The sequence below is a fragment of the Rhinichthys klamathensis genome, unplaced genomic scaffold, assembly GCF_029890125.1.
Source record: "Rhinichthys klamathensis goyatoka isolate OS25496 unplaced genomic scaffold, OSU_Roscu_1.1 h1tg000035l_1, whole genome shotgun sequence".
NCBI lineage: Eukaryota > Metazoa > Chordata > Actinopteri > Cypriniformes > Leuciscidae > Rhinichthys > Rhinichthys klamathensis.
Window position 1 is genome coordinate 4990524 of NW_026606583.1, and position 24815 is coordinate 5015338.

A 24815-nucleotide genomic window follows, 5' to 3' on the forward strand; every position below is an offset into this window, starting at 1 on the left:
TAACCCAAATTTGGGTCAAATGTGGACAAATCCAAACGTTGGGTTAAAAATGTAATTTAAAATGTTAACTACTAATTACTGGGTTTGTCAATATTTGACCCAAATTTGGGTTGAAATAACCCAGCATTTTTTAGAGTGTGTAAGCTGGCAAATATAAGTCGTTTGGTTACAATTACAAACCTGAATGAAATGGTTCTGAAATGTTCCCTATTGAACAGGCTTCAGGGAACGCGAATCAGAAATGCACACAAGCCGGCATGTGCTGAAGAATTCCGTTTATTTTAGCTTCAGCTCAAGCTCTTGCACAATCCAGCTGCAACCTGAAGAAAAACACATTCGGGGAGCAGAGGTCAACGCTACCGCGCTCTACACAGAGACCTGAAACACTGCTGTTATGTAATGGCTTTTGTCCAATGACAGGGATGCTGGAGACCTAATTTTGGGTCGTTGGGTGGGGTTTTGAATCTAGGGTCCCAGAATCTTGGCCCTATATAAATGCAGCCGCAGCTGAGCGATAGGCATTTCAGATACTGGGATCAAGGTACGCACTTTAGGATGTGTTTGACGGACGGCCGAGCGATGCATTTGTTGGTGTTTTCCTAACTGTTCTACTCATTTCCCACAGCTCGAGCACAGAAGCACCATGCTCAGGTTCTGCATAGCTCTCTGTGTCCTGGCCACATGCTGGGCGCAGGACTGTCTGGTCAGCAACATCACCGTCAAACAGGACTTTGACAGGACGAGGGTAAGTCAACCAGTATTTCCCTTCAATCCACATCTTGTTTTTGAGCTTTTGTTCCTCATACATTTCCACTGACCTTGCAGTATCAAGGAACATGGTATGCCGTGGCCAAGAAAGACCCTGTTGGTCTTTTCCTTCTCGATAATATTGTTGCCAGTTTCAAAGTGGAGGACGATGGAACCATGACAGCCACCGCTATTGGCAGAGTCATCATTCTCAAGTGAGTCTAAGTGGGATTTTATGCTGATGTCGTGCACTTACGCAATAAAAACCATTCAATTCTCGCATGCCGTCTTTGCTCTTCAGCAACTGGGAGATGTGCGCCAACATGTTTGGCACATTTGAAGATACCGAAGACCCCGCCAGGTTCAAGATGAAATACTGGGGAGCCGCTGCATATCTCCAGACTGGACGTAAGTGTAGATTTATCATGTGCTAATCTCATGTTAGGTCATCTGCTCATGACCCGTTTGTGACCGTTTCACAGATGACGACCACTGGATCATTGACACCGACTACGATAACTACGCCATCCACTACTCCTGCAGAGAGCTGGATGAGGACGGAACCTGCCTGGATGGTTATTCCTTCATATTCTCCCGACACCCTGACGGCCTCAGGCCTGAAGACCAGAAGATTGTGACGGAGAAGAAACAGGAGATCTGCTTCCTGGGCAAATACAGACGCGTTACACACTCTGGTAAGATGGTTGAGCCTCGTCACGAATATGCACTCATGATCAGACATTGTTCAGTATATGCAAAAGATCGAAATGGGCTGATGTGTTTTTGCTTTTTTTTAATCGTACAGGTTTCTGTGAGGCTGCCTAAATGACCACTGCTCAAAAGAGCTTCTGAGGATGTAATCTGTTATATATTTCAAGCTGATATGTAAATTATTAAGCATATTACTTAATAAAAGAGAATGGATAATAACTTTGCACAAAGCAAAAGTGAAAATGTGTAATAATGATTTTTAATGCACTATAAGTGCATGGTGTAACTTTTTTTTTTTTTTTAAATAAATGTAAAAAAAAAAAACAAGTATGAATTCATTTTTAATTTAGTGATTGATGCATCACCATAGTTTAGCGAGTCAAAGTCAAAGGTTCTCTTGAACTCATGAACCAACAATACAAACAGCACTGTGGTAAATCAATGCTTTTGTTGACAAAATGTTGTGCAACTTGCACCATGATACAGAGCAGCGGGTGTCACACACACATTATAGGTCAGTATGAGGAAATACATAATAAGAACATGTAATCTGTCAAGTTTTATCTGAGTTATATCAACATATAAGACTATAAAATAAAATAAACTCCTCCCCCCAGTTGATGACATCAGCGGGGGCTAGCCGCCGACACATCGCTGGGCTGATAACACACGTCAGTCAAAGGTTCTGCGAGGAGTCAGTGGACATACAAAACAGAGTGTTAAATATACACACATACAGGGCTTGACATTAACACTAGATTTCAGCAGTGACGTGTCGTGTAACAGTCTCTCCAACTGTCCACTTTGGCCAGTTGACTGAACGCAACGCGCGTCATTTCACCAGATTTGTTAGGCAAATCATTTGTAAGCCGATGTCAACACAGGAGAATACATGGATATGTTTATAAATATGCAAATTGTTGTTCATCGCAGTTTCAAAATAAAAATGTATAACCCTGCTCGGAGTTTGCATGTTTTGATGTCCATCATTTATTGTCCAAGAAATGACAGTGCCTGTAGCATTTCCAAAGCATTTCCTGTGGCCAAATATTAAAGATTAAGTGGACATTTCATTTAAATGTTGATCGACCAATATTAAACAAGTATTTGATTGTGCTGTAAAGTTTAACAATCTTTATTGAGCAAATTATTGCCTCGTTATTTTATGTGTATTTTAAGTCATTTTAAAGTCCCCGTGAACCGGAAGTTGCAAACGACTTTTCTCCAGTGTTGTGACGTATTTCCGAGAGAAACGGAATACTAAATGAGGCAAAATGGTGGGCGTGGCCTTTTTCCCAACTAGCACCTGATTGGATCTAGAAAAGTAGGTGTTTTCATTCAGCCTGTCTACTGTCAGTTGGAGGGGCATGATTACAGATGTTAAGAAGACGCCCAAACCGTGAAACCTACGTCATAAGGCAAGGTCCTCCAACGCAGAGGGGAGGGGAAATTTCAGATTTTGGTTAAAGATTACGAAGCCAAAAAATTTTTTTGTGTGGATTGACTTGCATGGATGAATTGTTCACCACAAAACGATCAATTTAGGCAAACAAAGTAAGTATGGTCAATTTTGATTTCATGGGGACTTTAAAGGCTATTATTCACAAGTCTGGTTTTATTACCACAAATATTCTCCGATTACTCAATTGTCAAAATAATCGACTGATTACCAAAATAATAGTTAGTGACACAGCCCTATATCAGTTATACCATTTCAAAACACACTCAGACGAATAAAAGACTATTAAAAAAAAAGTGTTAAAATATCGTCTCATCTCATTCTCGTGGACCCAATATTGTGTATTGGGTTCCCATAAAAGTAACTTTGGAAAACCACTAGCCAGTTGACTGGTGAGCAAAAAAGTGAATGTCAAGCCCTGTGTATATAGCATATATATATATATATATATATATTGTATGTCCTATGCCTTCATAGATGACCAGGGATCTATTGATTGAATTTAGTTTAGTTTAGACATTAACAATGTCCTGAGTATATGCTTTTTTTCCTCTCTAAATGTATTTATTGTTGTTGCCAGTTATCCTTACTCAAATATATTGCTTAACTGGCAATGAAAAAATGTATGACACTTCCCGGAATCGAAGAGTTAATAAACTCGTTCTCCTGTGGCTACTGTGCCTTCACCTAATCCCACCTTTAAATAGTTTAATGCAGTCTAATTCAAGACAGATTTGGTTTGCAAAGTCAGGACTGATGGATTGGAGTCGTTTCTAGACAAGTAACACTTCAGAGGTGCCATGAGGATACAAGGGAAAACGAGGATACAAGACAAACACAGGGGGGTTTTCTGTCTTTTTTCTTTTATTCAAGTAGAGTTGACAATTCAGTGAAGGACTATGTGAAAAATGTTTTTTTTTTGGGTACAACACTGATTATATGAACAGCATATAAAAGAGCAACCTGGTCACCAAAAGCAAACTAAGAAAATAATATACATTTAAACTCATAAATTAAAATATTTTTAAATATGCCCCATGTAAACATACTTTTAAGAATAAAAGAAAAGTCCCTTCAAACTTTTCACAATCAAGAATTTAAAAATGTGACTACTTTGTTCTTTAAAAAAATATATATATGATGAAACAAGTAAATCTAAAATACTGAAACATTACTTTAGAATGGTGACTTTTATCTGAAGCAGTAGTCGAGGTGTGCGAGCAGCTCTCTGTGCTGGCTGGTGGGGTAAGAAGCGCCACAGTTCGGACACTCCAGCATACTCTCGTCTAGCATGTTATGGACTTTAGATGGAGACGTGGTTCGATCTTGAATAGTCAGTCTTTCAAAATCCATCCTGTTACATGAGCTGGGCTCAGAGAAACGAGACTCTCTCTGCTGTTTCTGAGGCACAAGGTCAATACAAGCATATTATTACATGATAAAAATGTCAATGATCATGTCGGGACGCATCAAGGAGTATCTCAGAACTTACGGAAGACTCCAGGCGTGTAATCTGGTCTCTGGCCTTCCGTAGCTCTTTCAAAACTTTGTGCAGTTGGTGCTGTAAAGTTTGACGGTCTACTTTTTCATTTTCAGATTCTTTGGCTGACAAATGGATCTGTAGGATGGTCAATGACAAATAAGGGTGATAACACCAAAAAAAAAAAACTTCATTAATCTTCCGTAGTTTAAAATCCATGTGCAAAGTGCATGTCTTAGAAATTAATGTTGGCTTCATTTGGTTTAAAAATATGTCATGTGGTGTAACCATTAAAGGCGTAGTAAGCGATTTGTGAGAAACGCTGTTTAAAGTAGATCAGTCCGAGCAGCACAAATCAGCAGTAGGGGGCATATACACTCAAAATACATATCACAAGTCAAAAACATGAGCAAGATTAAAAAAATTAAAAAAAAAAAGATTTTCATGTCATTGACCCAGGAATGAAAGCTAGTGTTGAAGGATGATCTGAATACCTGTTGTTCCAATATAGCGATTCTTTTCTGCTCCTCCTGCTGATTCATCAGGGATTTCTGCAATCGGTTCACCTTTCAAAACAGAAAAAAGAATAGCTCATTTTGTCTAGCAAATACAGGTAATATGTCTGTCAAATAAAATGAGTAGATATATACCAATATAACCAAGGATGCGTTTCCCAAAAGCACTTGAAGCCAAAATGGACAGTATTTGGGAAACGGAGCTGGGCATCGACACAACTTTCCCAATTCGATTCAAAAACTTGCAATTTAAATCAATTCAATATCGATTCATTGAAGTGTTCATTTTTCTAGCCAGCGAGCGAGCGATGAGCTGAATGGCTTTTCAGAGGTAAATGTGACGTTACGTAAAATAACGTTACAAGCAGTTTGATCAACATTTTTCTGTGCTCAATCTCAATGTTTACAGTGTTGGTTCGATTTAAAAAAAAGATTTTAACTTCAATTTATAAAGACCAAGAGCTTTACACCCTTTTATATCCTCTGCTAAGGCATTCCACTGATTAGTAGCTTTCACTGCGAAAGACGATAGTCCAAATGCAGACCGACGAAAGGGAACCAGACAATTACTCATGGATGATAATCTGGTAGATCTCACAGTTTTCTGTTCAATTCACATTACATTTTGCTAACTTTGTGACGCATTAGTATTATAAGAATCAAGAAGATTCTTTTGTTAAACACCCAATCAAATGACATGTTCAGAGGCCTGCTTGAATAAAAGGTCGTAAAGAAATTCCCTCCAAAGGGAACAACTTATTGGCTCACAACCCTCCAGAGGGTGTGAGATCTTCACGCTTTAAAAATCACTGATCACAAGATCACGCCCTTTTAGTTCTTTTCTGAAATCCTGATGTGAAGATGATGCTGAACTGAAGTTTTCCAAGGACCCCCAAGCTTGTGCCCGGATGCGGCCTTGTCCTTCCATTCACCAAAGATCCTCTGACTCACACTGGCTCTCTCTCATCAAGACCACATCAGCAAAGATCAACTGGAGCCTCAACAAATTTCATCAGGACAGTTTAATTCAAATGGGCGAGACATGCAAGTATCAAATTTAGTCTCATTATTTGATACATTAAGTGTCCTTACCACTTTTTAAGAAGGGCGTGTTAGAACTAAACTGATGGTTTGCTCAGGCTGTTGATCTGCTGAACTTCAAACAATGCTAGAACTTCTTGCTTTCCTGTATTCTGCTCCAGCTCTCTTTCCCTTGGGAAACTGTATGCATGTATGTATGTGTATGTTAGAGTAGTTTAAATGTTTAGTCTAGTTAAAGGGATACTCCACCCAAAATTCTGTCATCATTTACTCACCCTCAAGTTGTTGCAAACCTGTATGAGTTTCTTTCTTCTGCTGAACACAAAGGGAGATATTTTGAAGAACGATTGGAAATTTGGCAACATTGACTTCCATAGTATTTTTTTTTTCTACTATGGAAGTCAATGGTGCCCCACAACTGTTTGGTTCCAATCGTTCTTCAAAATATCTTCCTTTGTGTTCAGCAGAAGAAAGAAACTCATACAGGTTTGCAACAACTTGAGGGTGAGTAAATGATGACAGACTTTTCATTTTTGGGTGGAGTATCCCTTTATTAAAGTCTTGTTCATGTCACACGTAAAGTTGTCCGTGTCTCAAGCTCATATACCGTACTCACTGGAGTCCCTAATCATGTAGATTTTGACTACAGGCTCGGAATATTACTGTACAGTAAGAAAGACATTTCCCATACCCCAGAAATGTACATTTCTGAGAATTAATAAACCATTAACACTGAGTGTTCACGGCACAAACAGGTTAATTGATTGTAATATCAATTTTACAACATTAAGTTGATTCTATTAACTGATCCAAAATATTCATAATCAATTATAACAAGTTATGATTGATTATTAATATTTCTTTTAAGCTAACTTGCTACAAAGTATAGAAAACATCAGGCCTGTCGCGATTATTGATTAATCAACTGATCGTGGATTTTTGATCTAATCACAATTATTTTAGATAATTGTGCAGTTTTTTCTATTTGAATCACATTTTTGCCAAACAATAAAAAACACTTTTGCAAAGCACACAAAGAAATAAAGGTTTTTGTGGGTTAAATCAGCCTGCGACAAACAAAACTACAGAGAATTACAGTAAATCATTAATTGTGATTGTCGGTATGACAATTTATCATCAGCACAAAATTCATGATTGCAGGTATAGTAAACATAACATATTACTATATTAAATGATAACATCAATGACCCCCAATAAGCTCCATATTGCTTTGTCCTGTTCTTCAAGATTTAATATTGAAATTGTGGCGGCCAGACTGGCCACTGAGGCTAAACGAGTCCATTGCATTCTGTTATTATTCAAATAAAATATATGTACATGATTGACAAAATTGCAATATATGTACTTGCCAACTAAAACTGCATAATGTATATTGGCATGAGAAGGACCTTTGGCCCCCCTGCTCTCCAAATAAAAAGTCCATATTGATCTAACACCCAAAATGAGGTTCATATTTGATAACAGCGAATTCTGCATGTGTACCTGCATGAGTAGTTCGGCCACCCTCTTCCTCTCGTCCTCCAGCTCAGCGTGCAGTCGAGCAGTTCGCTCTGATGAACACCTCCTCTCCTCCTGCAGAGTCTCTCGGTCTCTTCTCCTCTCCTCCAGGAGCTGCTCCCGGGCCTGAGCCGCTTCCCTGCTCTTCTCCTCATACCTCCCTCTCAGATCCTTAACTTCTGTCTGGAAGCGGCTCACACGGGCCCGTTCGGCCTCCAGCTCGCGCTGAGCCTCCTGCGCAGACTGGCCTGTGGGGCAAGAAGAGAGAACGAATGATGATACTGGATTATATAGACCCACAATTTTATTCTGTCCACTTTTGAGTGTCTAAAGAATTTTGACCATCTGAACTGGCTTCTTTGTGCTGTTGTTGGAGTGCTTTATTTGCTTCATTTAACTGCGTCTCAAACTCCTTGGTCTTGGCTAAGACGCCCTGAACATAAGCCTCCCGCTGCTGGTCGTAAACAAGCCAGTTATGGTTCTTCTCCAGAGCCTGTACTCAGAAACAGAGAGAGGTGATGAACAGATCTGGCAGAAAGCAGCAGGAACGCCTCATCTGAACTCTTGGGTGGTGAACTCACATCTCGCAACTGCTCCTGCACTGTCGCAAGCTCACCAGATGAAACCTGTCAGGAAAAAACACAAAATCAACACCAGATAAATGTGTTAGGATGATTACAATTGAAATCGCAAAGAAGAAAAATGCATCTTATAAATTATAAGAAAGATGAAACCTTTCACATCTTACATAAATTACTTAGCCTCTTCTTGAACCACCAATTTATGGGTTACTAGCCCAATCTTTAACCAATGACACATCGATTTGGACCAATGCATACATTAAATGATTAACAAAGAATATGATGCATTGATGCAATGTGTAAAAAGATGTCAAAGTATAAAAAGAGGTTAAATTGGCACTGAGCTTTTTGATGAGTTTATGTGCAACATTTTATTACTTTTCATATTTATTTGTTGTGGATGTTCCAGTTGCGATACAGAATGTGCAATTTTCTGTTAAATGTTCCTGTTATATTTTGGTTGCATTTGTGAGCTAATAAAAATGTAACTGATTGTGAAAAATAGGCACATAATACTGTAATATCCATATATCGATCGCAGGGCTCTGAATCTAATCAAAATGTAACCGTATCACAGTATGTTTTTGTAGGCATCAGCAAATATCGTAAGTAACGCTGGCTAAGAGAATCAATGTCCGATCGTATGGTGATGAAATGTCAGATTTACACCCCTATAAGCAAAAACACCAATCTTGTACAGTGCAAACCGAGCACATTTTTGACCGATGCCCCGCTGAGACAATCAAACTGATCAGAACTTCAACCAACAGGCTGACAATCTCTTACAAGGATGAATTGTTAGCATAATTTAATAATAAAAAGGTTACAATGGCAGAGCTAAGGCCCACTGACTTTAATTTAATTTCAATAAGAGTTTATTTGAGAATATTTACATTTAAAAATTCCAGTGTTTATTTATTCAAATGGACGACAGGAATTTGTGTGCTTTCACAAAGCTCTGAGAGATTCATAAGATTGTGTCTACGATTAAGGAATTAAAGATTCTTGATGAAATTATTGAATTTTATGCAAATATATTACCCCTCCCTAACCAGTTATGAGCAAATCCTAAAGATTTCATTGGTCTTGAGAATCACTGTGCTGATTTCCTACACAAACACAAACCCCTAACCCGAACATTAACCCTAGTCTAGTGTTGGTAGCACATGATTTTCCTGAACTCTGAACTGAATCCAAGAAGTCTGAACTCTTCTTGACAGAAGACTGTGATTGAGTTGACCAATGATATTATTGGTATAATAAAACAATTTAGATTCAAATATTACATTTTTTTATTATTTCATCATTATTAAAATAGTTACTTGTGGTCTATTAACATCACTCCATCAGTTAGTTAGGCGGCTTCTCGGAGTAAGAAAATAGTTGTTTGAGATGAAATGCTGACATCTAGTGTAAGAACCTCATCATGCACTCAAGTGCCTGGAAATACCTTGATGCTAAATGACAGGAAATGACATACTAACCCCCCCACCACACACACACAAATAAAAATAGTGCTTATTTTAATAAGCCCAAAAGTAAATATGCACATAAAAACAAAGTCATTTCTGTAGGTCTTTGAAGAGATAGCTCACCCAAAAATGCTAATTCTGTCATTAATTACATTAATAACGACCTCATGCCGTTCTAAACCCATAAGACTTTTGTTTCTCATCATTGTTCAAATTTCCGAAGAGACTCGATCACTTTATATGATGGACAGACTGAATTTAGTATTTTATTCACATATAGACATTCATCAACTCACACATCAGTTGAGGTAAACAGAAGCTCAAGCATGTTCGCTTGACGTGCGAGAACCAATGAGGTTCATCATTCTCGTGTTACGCAGCACGTTTGAGCTTCAGCAAGAACCAATGAGGTTCATTCTCGTGTTACGCAGCACGTTTGAGCTTCAGCAAGAACCAATGAGGTTTGTTCTCGCGCATCAAGCAAGTTCGGTTGAGCTTCTGTTTATGTTTCCTGATCAATGTTTATATGTGAATAAAAGCCTAAATTGAATCTGTTCATCATATAAAGCGATCAAGACTGGAGGGTTTGGAATGACATGAGGGTGAGTAATTAATGACAGAATATTTATTTCTGGGTCAACTATCCCTTAAATTAATAAGAGAGAACGGAAAGTGTACCGTTAAGAATTTTGAGCTTTTGAAATGCATTTTCTATGGTTATAGACTATGGTTAAATAATCTAAAATATAGTATATAATTTACAGTAAATACATATAGGGACCCTGCCAATTCCTGACTGTGTGTATATATACACACACACACATTTAATCTTTCATTTTATTTTTACATTTATTTAATATCTTATTTAACCATGACAGTGGTTCATGACAGAAGTAGAAACTGCATTTTTCAAGCTCAAAATTCTTAACAGTACACTTGTAAAATAAAGTTAAAGAAAAAAGCCCTAATGCCATATGGAGGGTCTTAAGTCAACTCCCCTACCTTTTGTTTCTCAAGTGTGTCACACCTCTCGGAAACCACACAATACTTGTTTTTCAGGTCTTCGGTCTCCTTTGAGAGAGCCTGAAACTGTTTCTCTCTCTGTTCGGCCTCCTGTTGCTTCTCCTCGAGCTGGTTCTGCAGTGAAGACACCACGTCCCCGTGAGCGGAGCGGAGCTGCTGTCTGAGGACACACACCTCCTGATCCTTCACCAGCAGCTGCTGAGAGTTCCTCTCCCTCTGAGTCTCCAGGGACAGAATCCTCTGAGGCACAAAAGAGATCATATGTTCAGGATGATAATCGTTCACTTCATAACGAGGAAATGTAGAGAATATTACATCTATCTACATAAACACATCTCTATATATATTTATAAACATTTACAGAATGACACAGACATCTTGATTTTTATTTGTTGACATTTTAAACAAAGCTCCGTCAGATTTCAGGTAGAAAGCAGGCATGAGTTCACCTCCAGGAGTTTGGCTTTGTCCGAGTCTGGATGTGTGTGTTGATGTCTTCCAGCTCTCTTCATCATGTCCTCCAGACTTTTCTTCAGCTGCTGATTCTCTCTCTTCAGTTTCTCGATCTCCATGTCCACTGACTTCGAGCTGTTGCTTTTAAAGCCCAGTTTATTCACGAGAGTCTCCTTTGCCCCCTTCGCTGCCATGTCTGGAGTGATGTCTCAGCTTTTTCATGTGTAAAACGAACCATAACAAAATCGAAATGAATAGGACCCGTGAACCTCCAAAGTAAAAGCACAGTAAATAGCGAATAGCGAAAGTTCTGCTTGATTTAAGACTGAGGGTTATACAAAATATTCTGAATAAAACAAATAAAGTATTTACTTACGCACAAGAATGAATGCTTAGGTGTAGCAGTAGAGCAACATCAATCTGTGAGGAAACGGTTCTGTTTCACTTCCGTGATATTGAAAACAAGTTCAAATAGTGCGCGTCCTGCGTCATATCCGGAACGCAGTCGTCGGGTGAAGACAGATGGCGCTGATTCTGTAACGTATGTTGTGAACAAATATCTTGCAGTTTTATCTTCAGTCCACAGATAGGCTAACGTTATTGATACCTGTTTAATGTCTGTAAAATGCAGTATTACAATAAAAACCATCTGTAATGTAATCCGTTGTCTAAAATATTTATATGCAACTAAATAAGGCACAAAATGTAAACAACAACAACAACAAAAATAACAATAATACATTTCCATTTCGTTTACACTACCGTTATTAAAGTTTGGAGTCAGTTTTTGAACGAAGTCTCTAATGCTCACCAAGGCGGCAATTATTTTTATCAATATACAGTAATTACACATAAAATAACTTTTCTCATTTAAAATATTTTAAATGTAATTTCTAACTGTGATGGCAAAGCTGAATTTTTGCTGCTATTTTTTATAAAAACTGTGATATTTTTTTATAGTCACGTTTGATCTTGCTGAATAAAGGTATTATTTAATATAAGTATGAATTAAAATAAATTCAATGACCCCAAACTTTTGAATGGTTTGCTTATAAGTTATTTATTCTCACTAATTTGAATGCACATGGGTCATTCAAATGACAATATAACGGTGATCTTACTCTGTGAAAATGCTATGACTTGCTGAAAATGTGTAAATAAATAATTAAACAAAAAGTAATTTAGGTGGGTCTATTTTGATACGCTTCTATTTAAAATCGTTGCTTTTGATACTCATCTCTGATAGATAGGCTATGCCAGTTAGTTTCAAAAACAGATGTGTCAGTAAATCTGGTGATGCTGGCAAACGAGGACATGTTTTAAAGTTAGTTTCTTTCCTGTTGGTTGGTTCTGGCAAGGTCAGTGTTGCTGTGCGGGGGATGATGTTTGGGTTTTAGTGCTGCATCTGCACTCAACTGCAATAATCTGTACTAATGACACAGCAGGCTGATGCAGCTGTTTATCACTCACTCAAACACACACACACACACACACACACACACACACACACACACACCTCGCCCTCCAGAAGTACAACATGGGCCTCATATATCTGGGCTCTGGGTATATCTGGGATTTGGGTGTTGAAAGACTTTTTTGATTTTCATTATCAGAAATCCTCCACACTCTTGCAGCAGTATTCATTTGTGAATTCAGTGCTTAATGCGAAATCCATCCTCGAAATCCAGCTAACCCAGGATTCTGCCAGAGAGGAGGGAAAAGGCTTGAAGAAAGCTTTTCTCCCCCCACGAGTCTGCCAGGATTTCCACTGTAATAAATACTGAATGACGGGAGTCCACAGAGCGTTCAGCAGGAGTGCAGCTGTGATCTCGGGATCTCAGGATGAAATGAAGCTGTCGTTCACACACTGATCTCATTCCTTCGCTCGGTGATGATCCTCCAGTTCAGTGTAAACATCATTCAAGCGGCGTTAGATGTTTACAGCAGATTTAAAGGCTAGAATGTGGTTCCTCATTAAATATCTATTCCCTCCTGGCTGCCTAGTACTCTTCCTCCCTCGAGACTTTCTCATTCCACCCCTTCAGTGTTCGCTTCACTGGATAATGGCAGCCATCTTTTATTTCTCACTCACTCTCTTATTCTGACCTTGTTTGTTCTTTTATTCTACGTTTTTTTATTCTATCTCTATCTATCTATCTATCTATCTATCTATCTATCTATCTATCTATCTATCTATCTATCTATCTATCTATCTATCTATCTATCTATCTATCTATCTATCTATCTATCTATCTATCTATCTATCTCTGTCTGTCTGTTGTTTGTTCGTATTTCAAACATAGCATTTCTTAGCAAAATATGTGAAAAATGTGTAAATAAAAGAGCCCTCTCCCATCTCTATGACCAAGTAACGGCAGTACGGCACACAAATGAATCGAAAAACCTATATATAACTCCATTTTCACACTGTTTTCTCCATGCTGTCTTCAATATGTCCAGTCTAATTCTCATGTCTCACACACCTGAAGAGAGGCAGACGGTTTCCCTGGCAACGGAAGATTCAAACTCACTTAGTCCCTCTTACTATTGAGGACAAAAAAAACCCCAAAACAATCCAGTAGTCAGACAACGGCAAGAATTCACATCTGTTTCACATCTTTCAGTCCTTTATTCTGTTTCCCAAAGGAGGATACATAGAGGGATATAGTGCTGCTTACAAGACTATCAAAATATTTGAGAAAGAAAGGGAGCATGCAAAAATAAGTGCACAACGTTTAAGCTAAATATTTCATACATTTCAGCTCTTTATCCTTTTATAGGGCAGACTCAAACAAGACTGTAATCCCATGTGCCAAAAGGTTATTAGGAAAAAGAAAAGCTGTATTAAAAATAAATATAAAAAAAGATAGAAAGACATGGATTTAACCTACAGGACCTACCTTAAATATAATTATTCACACATCACACATTTTATAGTATAGCATATGCAATACCATTGAATCTAAACAGAAGTAAAATTCACAAGCTACATCCATTCACAACCAGAAAATGATGATATTGCCCACCATTGTTACAAATCCAACGTCCCACTTGTCAAAATCTCATCATCTTACATTACTTTTTATATACAACTCAAAACCTACAGTAGTTTACGCTTCCAGAACCCCACAAGCTTGTATTACCAGCCAAATGTCCCATTTGGATCTACAGGAAAGTTCATTAACACAACGCTTATATTGCAAGATTCGGTTGTGATTCGGCTACATTTAGCTACAGATATTTCAAATTACACAGTGTTTGTAAATCACCCAACAACACAGTTCAATACAAAGGTTTGCAGCAGATACAGTGTGTTTTCATAAAGAAACACTTTTACCATGTGATGAAAATCGTTCTTGCCTGCGAGTGCTTGCATATTGCTTTATCAAAAGGGGTGAGGATGTTGCAAATTCTAATTTGGGATTTTCCAAAACATTATTAGCTACATTTTGTCTATGCATGACTAAACACAAGTCATGGCCAAGAACAGTCAAAAGTTTCTATGTCAAATGACAAACAACAGACAAAGAAAAAATTGGATTGTCATTTTGATAAAGTGAAAATATTAAACAATAATGAAATAAAGTGTTTCATGATTTAAAACTCCGAATGTATGTCAGAAAATAAATCAAACATTTTTCCTTACTTTTTTAAAAGTCCTGATTTACAGTATAAAATGACATTGTTACTAAGATATCTCTCCTCTTTACTCACAGGTGATCTTCTCATCAACGGTTCTCTGAGGTTTTGAAAACAGAACAAATGTTGCCAACATAGTGAATCAAGTGTGTCTCTGATATAATGATTATATAGTGACTCCAGTTATACGTGAGCTTTCTCACGAGCGAGGACGTCCACAGTGAAATCTTCAGACATTCTCATTGGATACTGGAAGGGAATAATCAGACAAACCCACGTCTGTATATTGATTTGGCTTATTTTCTGCTTCTGGAGAAGGAAAATACTTTTGCTTTACCAGCAATTCTCCTGTACAACAGCGTGTGAGTAGTCTTTACAGAATGTGAGCCATATTGTTTCATGTTTAGGTGTGAGAGCTGTTACCCATGAAGAGCACCATACACCTCTGAGTAAGTGCCAAGGAACTAATCTCAGTTCCGTGTGAGACCTCAGTGAAAGCGTCCTGCTCCATCTGTTTGAAGGATGGCATGTTTGTGCAGATTAATTCAAGGGTTCTTTCAGAAAACAAAGACATCTGATGATCGATTGCTCTCTGAGATGTGATTGCCGTCACAGCAGCGGCCGGTGGGGCAAAACAAAAGGGCCGTGGCGTCCGGGTCAGTGGTCCGATGCGAAGCTGAATTCCATGGCACGCTCAACGCTCTCAGGATTTTATATTGACTGAAAATCACAGATAAATCATGTTATTAATGTTAATATAAAAAACAACACATAAAAGCACACTACACTAACAGTATGCTACTGTTCAAAAGTTTGTGGTCGGGAAGATCTTTTAATATTTTTGAAAGTCAAAAAATGCAGGAAAAAATGTTGAAATATTATTGCGATTTTAAAATAAGTGTTTTCTATTTGAATATATTTTAAAATGTAATTTATTCCTGTGATCAAAGCTGGATACTTGCTGTCTTCTTTGTAATCCTTACAATCTTTCTGGCCCCAAACTTTATAGTGTTAATGCAGTTTTGCAAAGAAATTCGTGTCATAATTTGGAAACATTAATTCAGTCAAGGGTGTCCAAACTAAATCAGCATCTAACATCAGTATATACAGTATATACACAGTGTATGTATATGTACATATATATATATATATACTGTATATGTGTGTGTGTGTGTGTGTGTGTTTACTAAAAAGTAAAATCAATACTTTAGTAAATATCCAATAACAATAATATTTCAATACTATTCCAATTATAGTTGTTTACTAATCAAAATCATGGTAACAGGGTTGATATTAAACAAATCCTTTGTAATAGATTTTTAAATAAATAAATACATATATACTTTTCGTTGACGTCACTTATCTTATGTAATATGTAACACTCACTTTATATAATCCAATCAATTCTCATTGGATTAAATCCAGTCCTGTCCTATTTTTTAACTGAAAATCCTGTTCACTCTGAAATGCGTCACATATTGCAAGTAAATGGGTTGTGTCGAGTGCCGCTTCATTGACGTTAACAGTGTTTGCAACTGTGACATCTTTACATCTGCCTAATATCATTCATTATTCAAGTGATTACAAATAATCTGTGTTAACGGTAAAGGTCTTCTAATCATCTATAGCTTTGTACAAATTTTCCCAACATTAGAGCAAAAAAGCTAAATGCCCATTGGGAAAAAAGTAGAAGTATTTAAACACTTCAAAGGAACAGAGAGAAGAAAATCTCTAGATACAAAGGATTCTCTGGTTCTTGACCTACTTAGATGGCCTATGAATAGAGTTGGGATTCTGAGATAGAATGCATTAATATCCAGCATTGAAGAGCATATTTCATGTTGAGTGAGTGTGGAGAAAGACCCATGAGGCATGGGCGAAGAGGTTAGAGATCGCTTACTTGACAGATTGACGGCGCATGCTATGATGATGAGCGCTCCTCCCACCAGTGAGACCACAGAGAGCAGCTTCGCCACGCGACCCAAGCGTCTCGCTCCGTCTACGTTCCCCTGCTCCAGACTGTTCCGGGACTAGAACATGACACCGTTCCATTAAAGTCTGACTCATCTCACTTATTGTAACACACAATTAAAAATTCAGTCTGGTATACTGAGGGAAAAATGATCATTTTGCATCTCCATTTGATATTATTACATAGAGAAAAGTGATCATGTAATGAAGCAAATTTACCTATTTGATTAAGTAATTTTTGTAAGATTAGATTTCTATTGGACATAATGTGTTTAAAGGTCAATGTCATTATTAAAATTGAATATATATTAGAATATAACTATTCCTCCAGAAAAGTAACAGGGTTGATGGTAACTGGATTGACATTATAAGTCTTGTGCTCAAGTTTTACAAAATTATATTTCAGTAAATATCCAATACTAATACTTCAATAATACTCCAAGTGTCAGCTGTTTACTATACAAAATCATGGTAACAGGGTTGACTTTAAGATTTCTCCATACTGACAAATGTAACAAAACATTAAATATAATGACTTGATGCCATTACATATTTATTTATGGAATAGTTCAAACTTTAAAATGGAATATTTGATGGTAACAAGGCTGATACACAACTACTTTGTAATAAAACAATAAACTGAAAACTAATACAGTATAAAGACAAAATGCTCGCAGCTCTATATACACTGTATTTTTTATTATTATTAAAATGTGTATATTTACTAATAAACAAGGAGACTTGGCCAAAAAAAGAAAACACAACAAATAAAATAAAACTTTAACCTGGATTTTTTTTCTCTCTATATGTTTGGTGAAATGTTAATATTAACACATTTTGATTTAAAAATGTTTAAAATATGAAAAGAAAAAAAAAAATGAAAAGTTAGCTATTCGTTGTTAAAATGAAGTATACGAGGGACACAAATGGCATCCTGCAGAATGACCCAAAAGGCCCTACACGTTCTACATACCATGATGGAGTAAACAAATCCCACAATGTTGATTGGCCAGACCGGGCAGAAGCAGGCGATGACAGCGAGGATGAGGTAGTCTTTGGGTTTGGAGCGGTCCATCGGGGGGTTGGTGGCGATGCTGGAGTGGCGTGAGATAGAGGGCCGCGGGGAGAACGCCGTGTAGGCGATGGAGCTGGAGCGGCTGCCCATCCGAGTGCGGCCCACATGTGGATGGTGTGAATTAGGAACAGAATGATGCCGGCGAGGAGGAGAGGAGAGAATTGGTTTGGATGCAAAAGCATTGTTCGGGGAACAAATCCCATCACCTGCCAAAAGAAAGAGAGGATGTGAGCGAACAAAAATAATAAAACTGGTAACTTTGTTACTTGATCCTATGATGAGACAAAGGTAGTTTTAAAGGTAACATTATCAATGTTATCTATCCATCTTAGAGAATGCATACACTACCGGTAAGGTAGTTTGGAATAATTACGATTTCTTTATGTTTTTGAAATAAGACCCTTATGCTCACCAAGGCTGCTTTTGTTTGATTAAAATGGCAGTAAAACAGTCATATTGTGAAATATTATTACAATTCAAAATAACTCGTTTCTATTTGAATATAATATAAAATGTCATTTATTCCTCTGATCAAAGCTGAATTTTCAGCATCATTACTCCAGTCTTCAGTGTCACATGATCTTTCAGAAATCACTCTAATATGATGATTTGCTGCGCAAGAAACATTTATTATTATTATCAATGGTGAAAACAGTTGTGCTGCTTCATATTTTGTGGAAACCATGATATACTACTTATTCAACAGTTTAAGTATTGGTAAAACACTTTAATTCAGTAAGGATGCATTAAATTGAACAAAAGTGACAGTGAATGCATTTATAAGATTTCTACTTCAAATAAATGATGTTCTTTTGAACTTTCTATTCATCTAAGAATTATGAAACCAAATCTATCTTGGATTCCATAAAAAATATGAACTAACTGTTAATAATAAAAAGCATTATTAATAGTTATAAAGCACTAATTATAATTGATTATAAAAATCTTAATAGTTCCAAACTTTTAATCGGTAGTGTATAATAGGACAATCATTTTATATAATGTTGTGCACATTCAATATTCAAATAATTACTAAGAGAGACCATCATTTTCTTTTTTTGTAACTGTCTGTCATCATTATTGTTTGTCTCACCATGTTTCCCTCCAAATGTGATGATGTGTGTTATTGCCCAGGATGCCGTGCTCTTGAAACCAACTTTAATTAAATGGCCACCAATGCAATTAATTCACTAATCTCTGTCATGCCTCCTGCCAGGAAGCCCCGTTGGCAGTTTTGATTAGGATGCACAACTTTAATTTAATTAAGAGTATTTACGACACACTCAGCGACTGTAAAAAGAAGGGAAATAAATAATTTGCCATGTCGCTCTTAACCTTAAACGAACTCAGAGCATCACCAGGCCACAGTAAACAACATAACAGTGGAGAAGAGTCGCTGTGCTCGTCCACGGCCAGCTCTCGGCCTCGGTCACTCTGTGTTTAGTCAACAAACAACCAGATTTACAATGCATTATTTACAATGATCGGATTTGCAGTGCAGCAAACTGTTCCTCTAAACCAGTGCTGCATGCTGGGAAGTGTGCTCTGAATGAATCATTTTCACTTTTATTTTTACATTTTTAAAAGCTATTTGCTCATTAAATCTTGAAATGATGCATCATATATTTATTTTGTATAACCAGGATCAGAAATTAACCAGGCTTTAGAGCAAATATGATTCAAAAAACAAAAAGCCCCAGGTTTAAAATGTCCGCCTGTAGTGTAATTGTTCTTTTTGATTGGTTATGTAACATTTATAATATTCTATTCTAGGTCTATCTATTTATGGTATTAGTGCCTCTGTAGTGACCTGTAGCTGTCAGATATCTCTTAGAATTGAGTCTTTGTGAATGTGTTGCTAATTAAGTGGTTTTCGATTTAAAAACGAAACAACTAGTCAGCTCTAAAAACACTGAATGTGAAGAAAACACACCTCAACAACTCCTAGACCTGAAACAGGGACGTGTGTATCTTGAATTGACAGCTACTTTTGTATTTGACATTGATCTGGTTCAGTGTTGTTATTGTTAACTAAGAGTATTTCAAATATTTTTTGTTGATTAAAAAAGAAACAGAAATAAAATATAGTTGAAAATGTAAACTTGAAAAACAATGAGAAATGTTGAAATGTTGCCTTAGCAAAGTTACTACGAGTTACCTACAAAGTTACTATTTACTAAAACTGAAATTTAAAAGTCCCCCTGTAGTCAATCATTTTATCCCTTAAAAGTTTCTTTTTTGATCACCAAAAGGACATAAATGTTTTTTTCCTTAAAGAAAATGTTGTCATGCCTTAAAATAGCTAAGCTTGAATGTAACTCTACACCCTTGTCTCATTTAAAACCAACAAGCATATAACAAAATTAATAAATATTTATAACAGTCTGTTATATTTGTCACAGACATTCAATTTAAGCCCTTGGAATAAACTGAACACATGCCACATGTTTTTATAATGGCTTCTTAGAAAGTATATATATGATTAGAAAACATTATATAAATCCCCCCCCCCCCCCCCCCCCCCCCCCTTTTTAGTCTGTCTTTTTGTACCAGCTGTTTTTGAGCACTGAAAACCCTCAACTCATCTCTGTTGGTTGCCTGTTTAATTACGCCATTTTTAAAGTCATTATGATTGCTGTATGCAAATTACTGTAGTGTGATTGGCATAGCAGGACCTGAAAGTCCCTGATGTGTTCTTCCTGGAGGCAAGGCAGATGCTTTCTTAGCAATTATTCTTATCCCCCCTCCTTCACAAAACCCTTCCAAAATGACATATTATTGATGAAATGATGAATTACCACTCTCTGTTTTATCCTTGACCATAACGATGACCTCACCAGAGCAACGTGCCTCCTCAATGGACTGCTGGGGGAATGTGAGGGGGCGCAGGCATGGGAAGGAGTCCGATCCCGCTCCGGTGGTCCCCGGCTGATATGTAACAGGGCCCGGGGTCTGGCAGCTCATGGCCTCCCCGTCTTGGGTACAAACCAGAGAGCCCAACGACGCCTGATGGTACTCTGTTTCCATAGAGACGACTGAGGTTGCAAAGCTGGCCAGTGTTGTGTTGATGTTCAGATGGTGTGGCTAAAACCGGAGAAAATTGGTGAGAAACAAGATTTATGTTATCTCATTAACATCGGCTGTGAGTGCATGGAATAGCATGATGAGATGCAAACTCACACTCCGGCACATGGTGTCATCAACAGACACACACACACACACACCATCTGACTTCAAATCACATCCTGCAGGACCCAGCATCTGAGTCCTATTTTTCCCACAAAAGAGCCTTGTCTGCTTTGTTAAAATACCGTTTTCATCATCCTCTCAATGTGGTTCGTTCATTAACATGCATGCTTGTTGTTTATCTCATTTTAACCCTTTAACCTAGAAATGTGGGTCATGAAACTGACCCCAATTACGATTATAACATTTTTACAGCAGGATTAATCCACATTCTGTCGAAAGATTTGAACATCCTTAACATATTTATTTAATGATAACAGCAATAATAAGACTGAATATGACTATTAAGCAAAGGATAAATAAATTTCTCACAGAAAATAGCCTACTGGTGTTAGTGAAAATAATCACAGGATGCTCTAAAGAATACGCGCGGAGAACATGAGGGCAAATAAACAAAGCCGTGGGGAAAATATGAGACATATGGAGAGAGAGAGAGAGAGAGAGAGAGAGAGAGAGAGAGAGAGAGAGAGAGAGAGAGAGAGAGAGAGAGAGAGAGAGAGAGAGAGAGAGAGAGAGTATGTAGAAAAACAAGAATGTTAATATAATTTAGTCCATGGTCCATACGCTATAATGACGAATAAATAACGACGGACAGTGTTAAACATTAGAAAGTCCTCATAGGACAACATTCTTTGTCCTCATCCATCCGATAACACAGGTGCCTATCCAGGTTGGGGAAACCCTTTGTTTTTTGTGTGCCCTTCAGAAAATGAAAAAGCATTCAAACGTTAATTTGGACACATAACTAACACATTTAGTATAAATAACACCTACCTTAGAGCGCGCGATTCAAGCCAATGTACGATTGGACTCGCACGTACGCATTTGCATAAACACTCGCGAGCGCGATTCTAAAGACGATTCGATATTCCAGCGTGGCATTTAATCGTCGAACTGCGCGTGAAAAGAAACCAGCGCGTGACGGTGTTGTCGATCTATCAGAGCGCGTGTTGTCTCGGGATCCTCTCAGGTCTGCAGGCTCACACACACTGGACGGAAGACGGCGTGAAATGAGTAAACTACACGAACTGTGCGCACTGGAAACCCCTGTGATGAAAAACGCTAGTGGATGAAAAACACTAGTGGATGAGTGACACATTGTGGCAGATTATAGGCTTTAGTTTTCTAATCATAGGTTATATTAGAGTGCCTTTGCTACACGCTGCAATTAACAAGCATTTCTACAAAATAAGTCGGCTTTGCAGTTCATGTATTACTCAGTAAAACAAAGAATCATGAACATTACAACGTGAGCTTATTTGACCCCCAAAAGAAAAACACTGTAAAAGAAAAAATGTGATAGCACTTCATGTATAAAGGTGTTCTATGATGCATTATAAAATTATAAGCAATGCATTTTCATAAATAAACGCAACCAAAGTTAAAAAGCATTAGCCTTTATTTGCAGATTCCTTGTTACATCTAAAATTGGTTGTATAATTTCAATGAATAGGTTAGACACGTTTTATGTATCAAAACTGTGGTTACAATTATTTATGAGACCATACAATACATTATAAGGTGCATTAAGGGATAATTAATGCATTCAAATAATTATGCAGGTCTTAAGTGGTGTTACAAAAGAAATCACTTTTGGTATCAAAAGTATATTTTACAATACATTTAAATATACTGCCTTGTTAAATATATTTAACAATATACTTAACTGTAATGTGAAATACTGTTAAAATTGTTCTTTTGTAACTGAAAAATACATTTTTTTGTACTTTTTTTAAATGACTAATTTACAGTGGAAACCAGTAAAAACTCCTCGAGTTGAACTGAAACTGCAAAAATACAATACTATATGTTCTCCCCATATTTAACTGTACTTGTTTAATTTCTTACAATATGTAAATGCATAGTAATATGTATTTTAATACTTTTAAAAAAAATCAATATTTTTTAAATACAATAAGTTATTCCCAAGTTAAACAATTTTCATATTTGTAACTACTGTGAAATACAGTAAAAATGGTTCTTTTAGAACTGAAATATACTAATAACTTTAGTTTATGCAGCTTTAAGTAGTTTGGTATATTAACATTATATTACTTAAAGAAATACATTTACAAACAGTAAAATATACAATCCAGAAACCATCCTGTAATCCCTGAATTGTCGTCACTGTATTTTTACTGTAAATTGTACATTTAGGTTTTTTTTAGTGATCAACATAAGCAGTTCCACAAAATATGAACATTATGCAGTTAACTTGTATAACTCAGTGATTATAAATAATATATGAACATTGCAGTGTGAAAGGTAACCCTAAAAAGTAAAAGCTTCCAAAAATAGATGTGAAAGTTTTACTTGTAATAATTGTCTTTTTGTAAATTCTTTCATTATGTGATTGAAGCAGTCATCGTCTCTGCTTGGTAGGCAATATTATTTTCTTCTTGTAAAAATTATTACATTACAATGAAAACATGAAAGTGAATCTACGCTGTGGTCTTGTCATGCAGTTCTGTGATTGGCCGGTCTGGTCTGTCAAGCTGGTTAAAGGATTGCTCTCTCGAGTAATAAATAAGCAGTGTTGACTGCAGGCAGAGAAGAGCAGACACATACACTCACCAACAGCTGATTTACATTCACTTTCAGTTCAAAATGCAAATACGGAATGACAAGTCAAGGATATTCAGAGCCCTCAAAGAGCATACGGCCATGTAAGCCTTACACTGGATATACACCAAACCAATTTGACAGTCATTTTTTGCAGTTTTATAGGTTTAAGTTCTAAAACAATAAAGTGCCAAAAATAAAGATAATCATACTTCCAGAGCTCCTGGAGTCTCTATCCTGCAGTTTAGCCTGAGAACACCATTTCATTTTTTATTTTTGTAAATAAAGCTTTACTTTAGCTTTTACTGAAATAACAGTTTTGAATAATGAACTCCTGCATAAAGGCCTTTGTACTGTCGCCATTTCAGAATTGTAAGATTATAAACCCTGCATTGATTCAGTCTTCCACATATTCTTTGGTTTACATAACTAAATTAATTTAAATCATCAACACTGGACACGTAAAACTAAACTGCACCGTATCAATATGTTTGGAAGCGCTTTTTGTAAACCTGTGACAGATTCCCCAGTAAGTGTTCAGATGTTCGGCTAGTCATTTTCACAAAATAATGACATTTCAATGGATGTATAATACTTGTTATTAAACGCCAAAACTCTTTGTTGTTGCATTGACAATATTTTGTAACATTTTGGACAGATTGCCCCAACCACCCGTATGCAAAAACTCCTTGGCACACAGGCTAAATAACAGTTTATCCTCAACCTATAATTTTGGTGAGTAATTGAGCCTTCGCAAAGCCTATCAACTTTCCAATCTAGTTTGTCAGACAAAAGGGTTATCAAAACTAAAAACATTTTACGTCTTTTGGAAGTTGCATTCAAAATCCATTTGGATCAAAAATAGTCTGAGTTTGAATGGGCATGACGCCTCTGCAGACAGTCAGATTTGCTAATGTGTGTATACTGGCTAATCTCACACTGATCTTAAAACTATAGCTCTGTTAAAGGATGTTTTTGAGAATACCAATAATGCAGTGGTTCACAAAATCAATCATTTCAGGTAATACAGACATTTGGTCAAGTGAAATAAAACTCGCTGAGCTTCTTTGATGGTGGCATTTATTTAGTGCCAAATGATAAATGAAGCAAGTTCATTTAAAAAAAAAAGAAAAAGTTAAATACTAAAGGGAAAATGGGCATAGTATACAGGAATCAGAAAACATGGAAAATAGCAGTCAAGTATACACAAACGTAAAAAAAAAAAAAAAAAAAAAAAAAAAAAAAAAAAAAAAAAAAAAAAACCTGTACACTAAATATTACACATAAAATGGGTGTAAAAACATCTTAAAACACTCTCATAA

General features: G+C 36.8%; 3 protein-coding genes across 7 annotated transcripts; 1 reads left to right on the forward strand and 2 right to left on the reverse strand.

Annotated features, from left to right (window-relative positions):
* Positions 1-595: 595 nt before the first annotated feature.
* On the forward strand, positions 596-1694 carry rbp4 (retinol binding protein 4, plasma). The gene is made up of 5 exons (XM_056245981.1): positions 596-745; positions 826-962; positions 1049-1155; positions 1230-1442; positions 1553-1694. Exons 1-5 carry the CDS (start codon positions 644-646, stop codon positions 1570-1572), a joined length of 579 nt encoding a protein of 192 aa, XP_056101956.1. The 5' UTR covers positions 596-643; the 3' UTR covers positions 1573-1694.
* Positions 1695-3763: 2069 nt separating this feature from the next.
* Positions 3764-11505, reverse strand: cep55l (centrosomal protein 55 like). 3 transcript variants are annotated; one of them, XM_056245973.1, is made up of 9 exons: positions 11377-11505; positions 10997-11213; positions 10527-10787; positions 8053-8097; positions 7814-7964; positions 7457-7719; positions 4892-4963; positions 4410-4535; positions 3764-4318 (listed from the first exon to the last, which is right to left on the reverse strand). In XM_056245973.1, the coding sequence occupies exons 2-9, from the start codon at positions 11192-11194 to the stop codon at positions 4109-4111; spliced, it is 1326 nt and encodes a 441-aa protein (XP_056101948.1). In that variant the 5' UTR covers positions 11195-11213; positions 11377-11505; the 3' UTR covers positions 3764-4108. The 3 variants fall into 3 exon arrangements, with proteins under 3 accessions (XP_056101948.1, XP_056101949.1, XP_056101950.1); XM_056245974.1 differs by having other exon boundaries at positions 11381-11495; XM_056245975.1 differs by having other exon boundaries at positions 11373-11474.
* A 3593-nt stretch (positions 11506-15098) lies between these two features.
* Positions 15099-21979, reverse strand: prrt2 (proline-rich transmembrane protein 2). Of its 3 annotated transcripts, none has more exons than XM_056245979.1 (5): positions 21706-21979; positions 20484-20769; positions 17584-17891; positions 16540-16669; positions 15099-15359 (listed from the first exon to the last, which is right to left on the reverse strand). In XM_056245979.1, the coding sequence occupies exons 2-5, from the start codon at positions 20710-20712 to the stop codon at positions 15343-15345; spliced, it is 684 nt and encodes a 227-aa protein (XP_056101954.1). In that variant the 5' UTR covers positions 20713-20769; positions 21706-21979; the 3' UTR covers positions 15099-15342. The 3 variants fall into 3 exon arrangements, with proteins under 3 accessions (XP_056101954.1, XP_056101953.1, XP_056101955.1); XM_056245978.1 differs by having other exon boundaries at positions 21700-21979; XM_056245980.1 differs by having other exon boundaries at positions 20523-20769; positions 21700-21978.
* Between the last annotated feature and the right edge of the window lie 2836 nt (positions 21980-24815).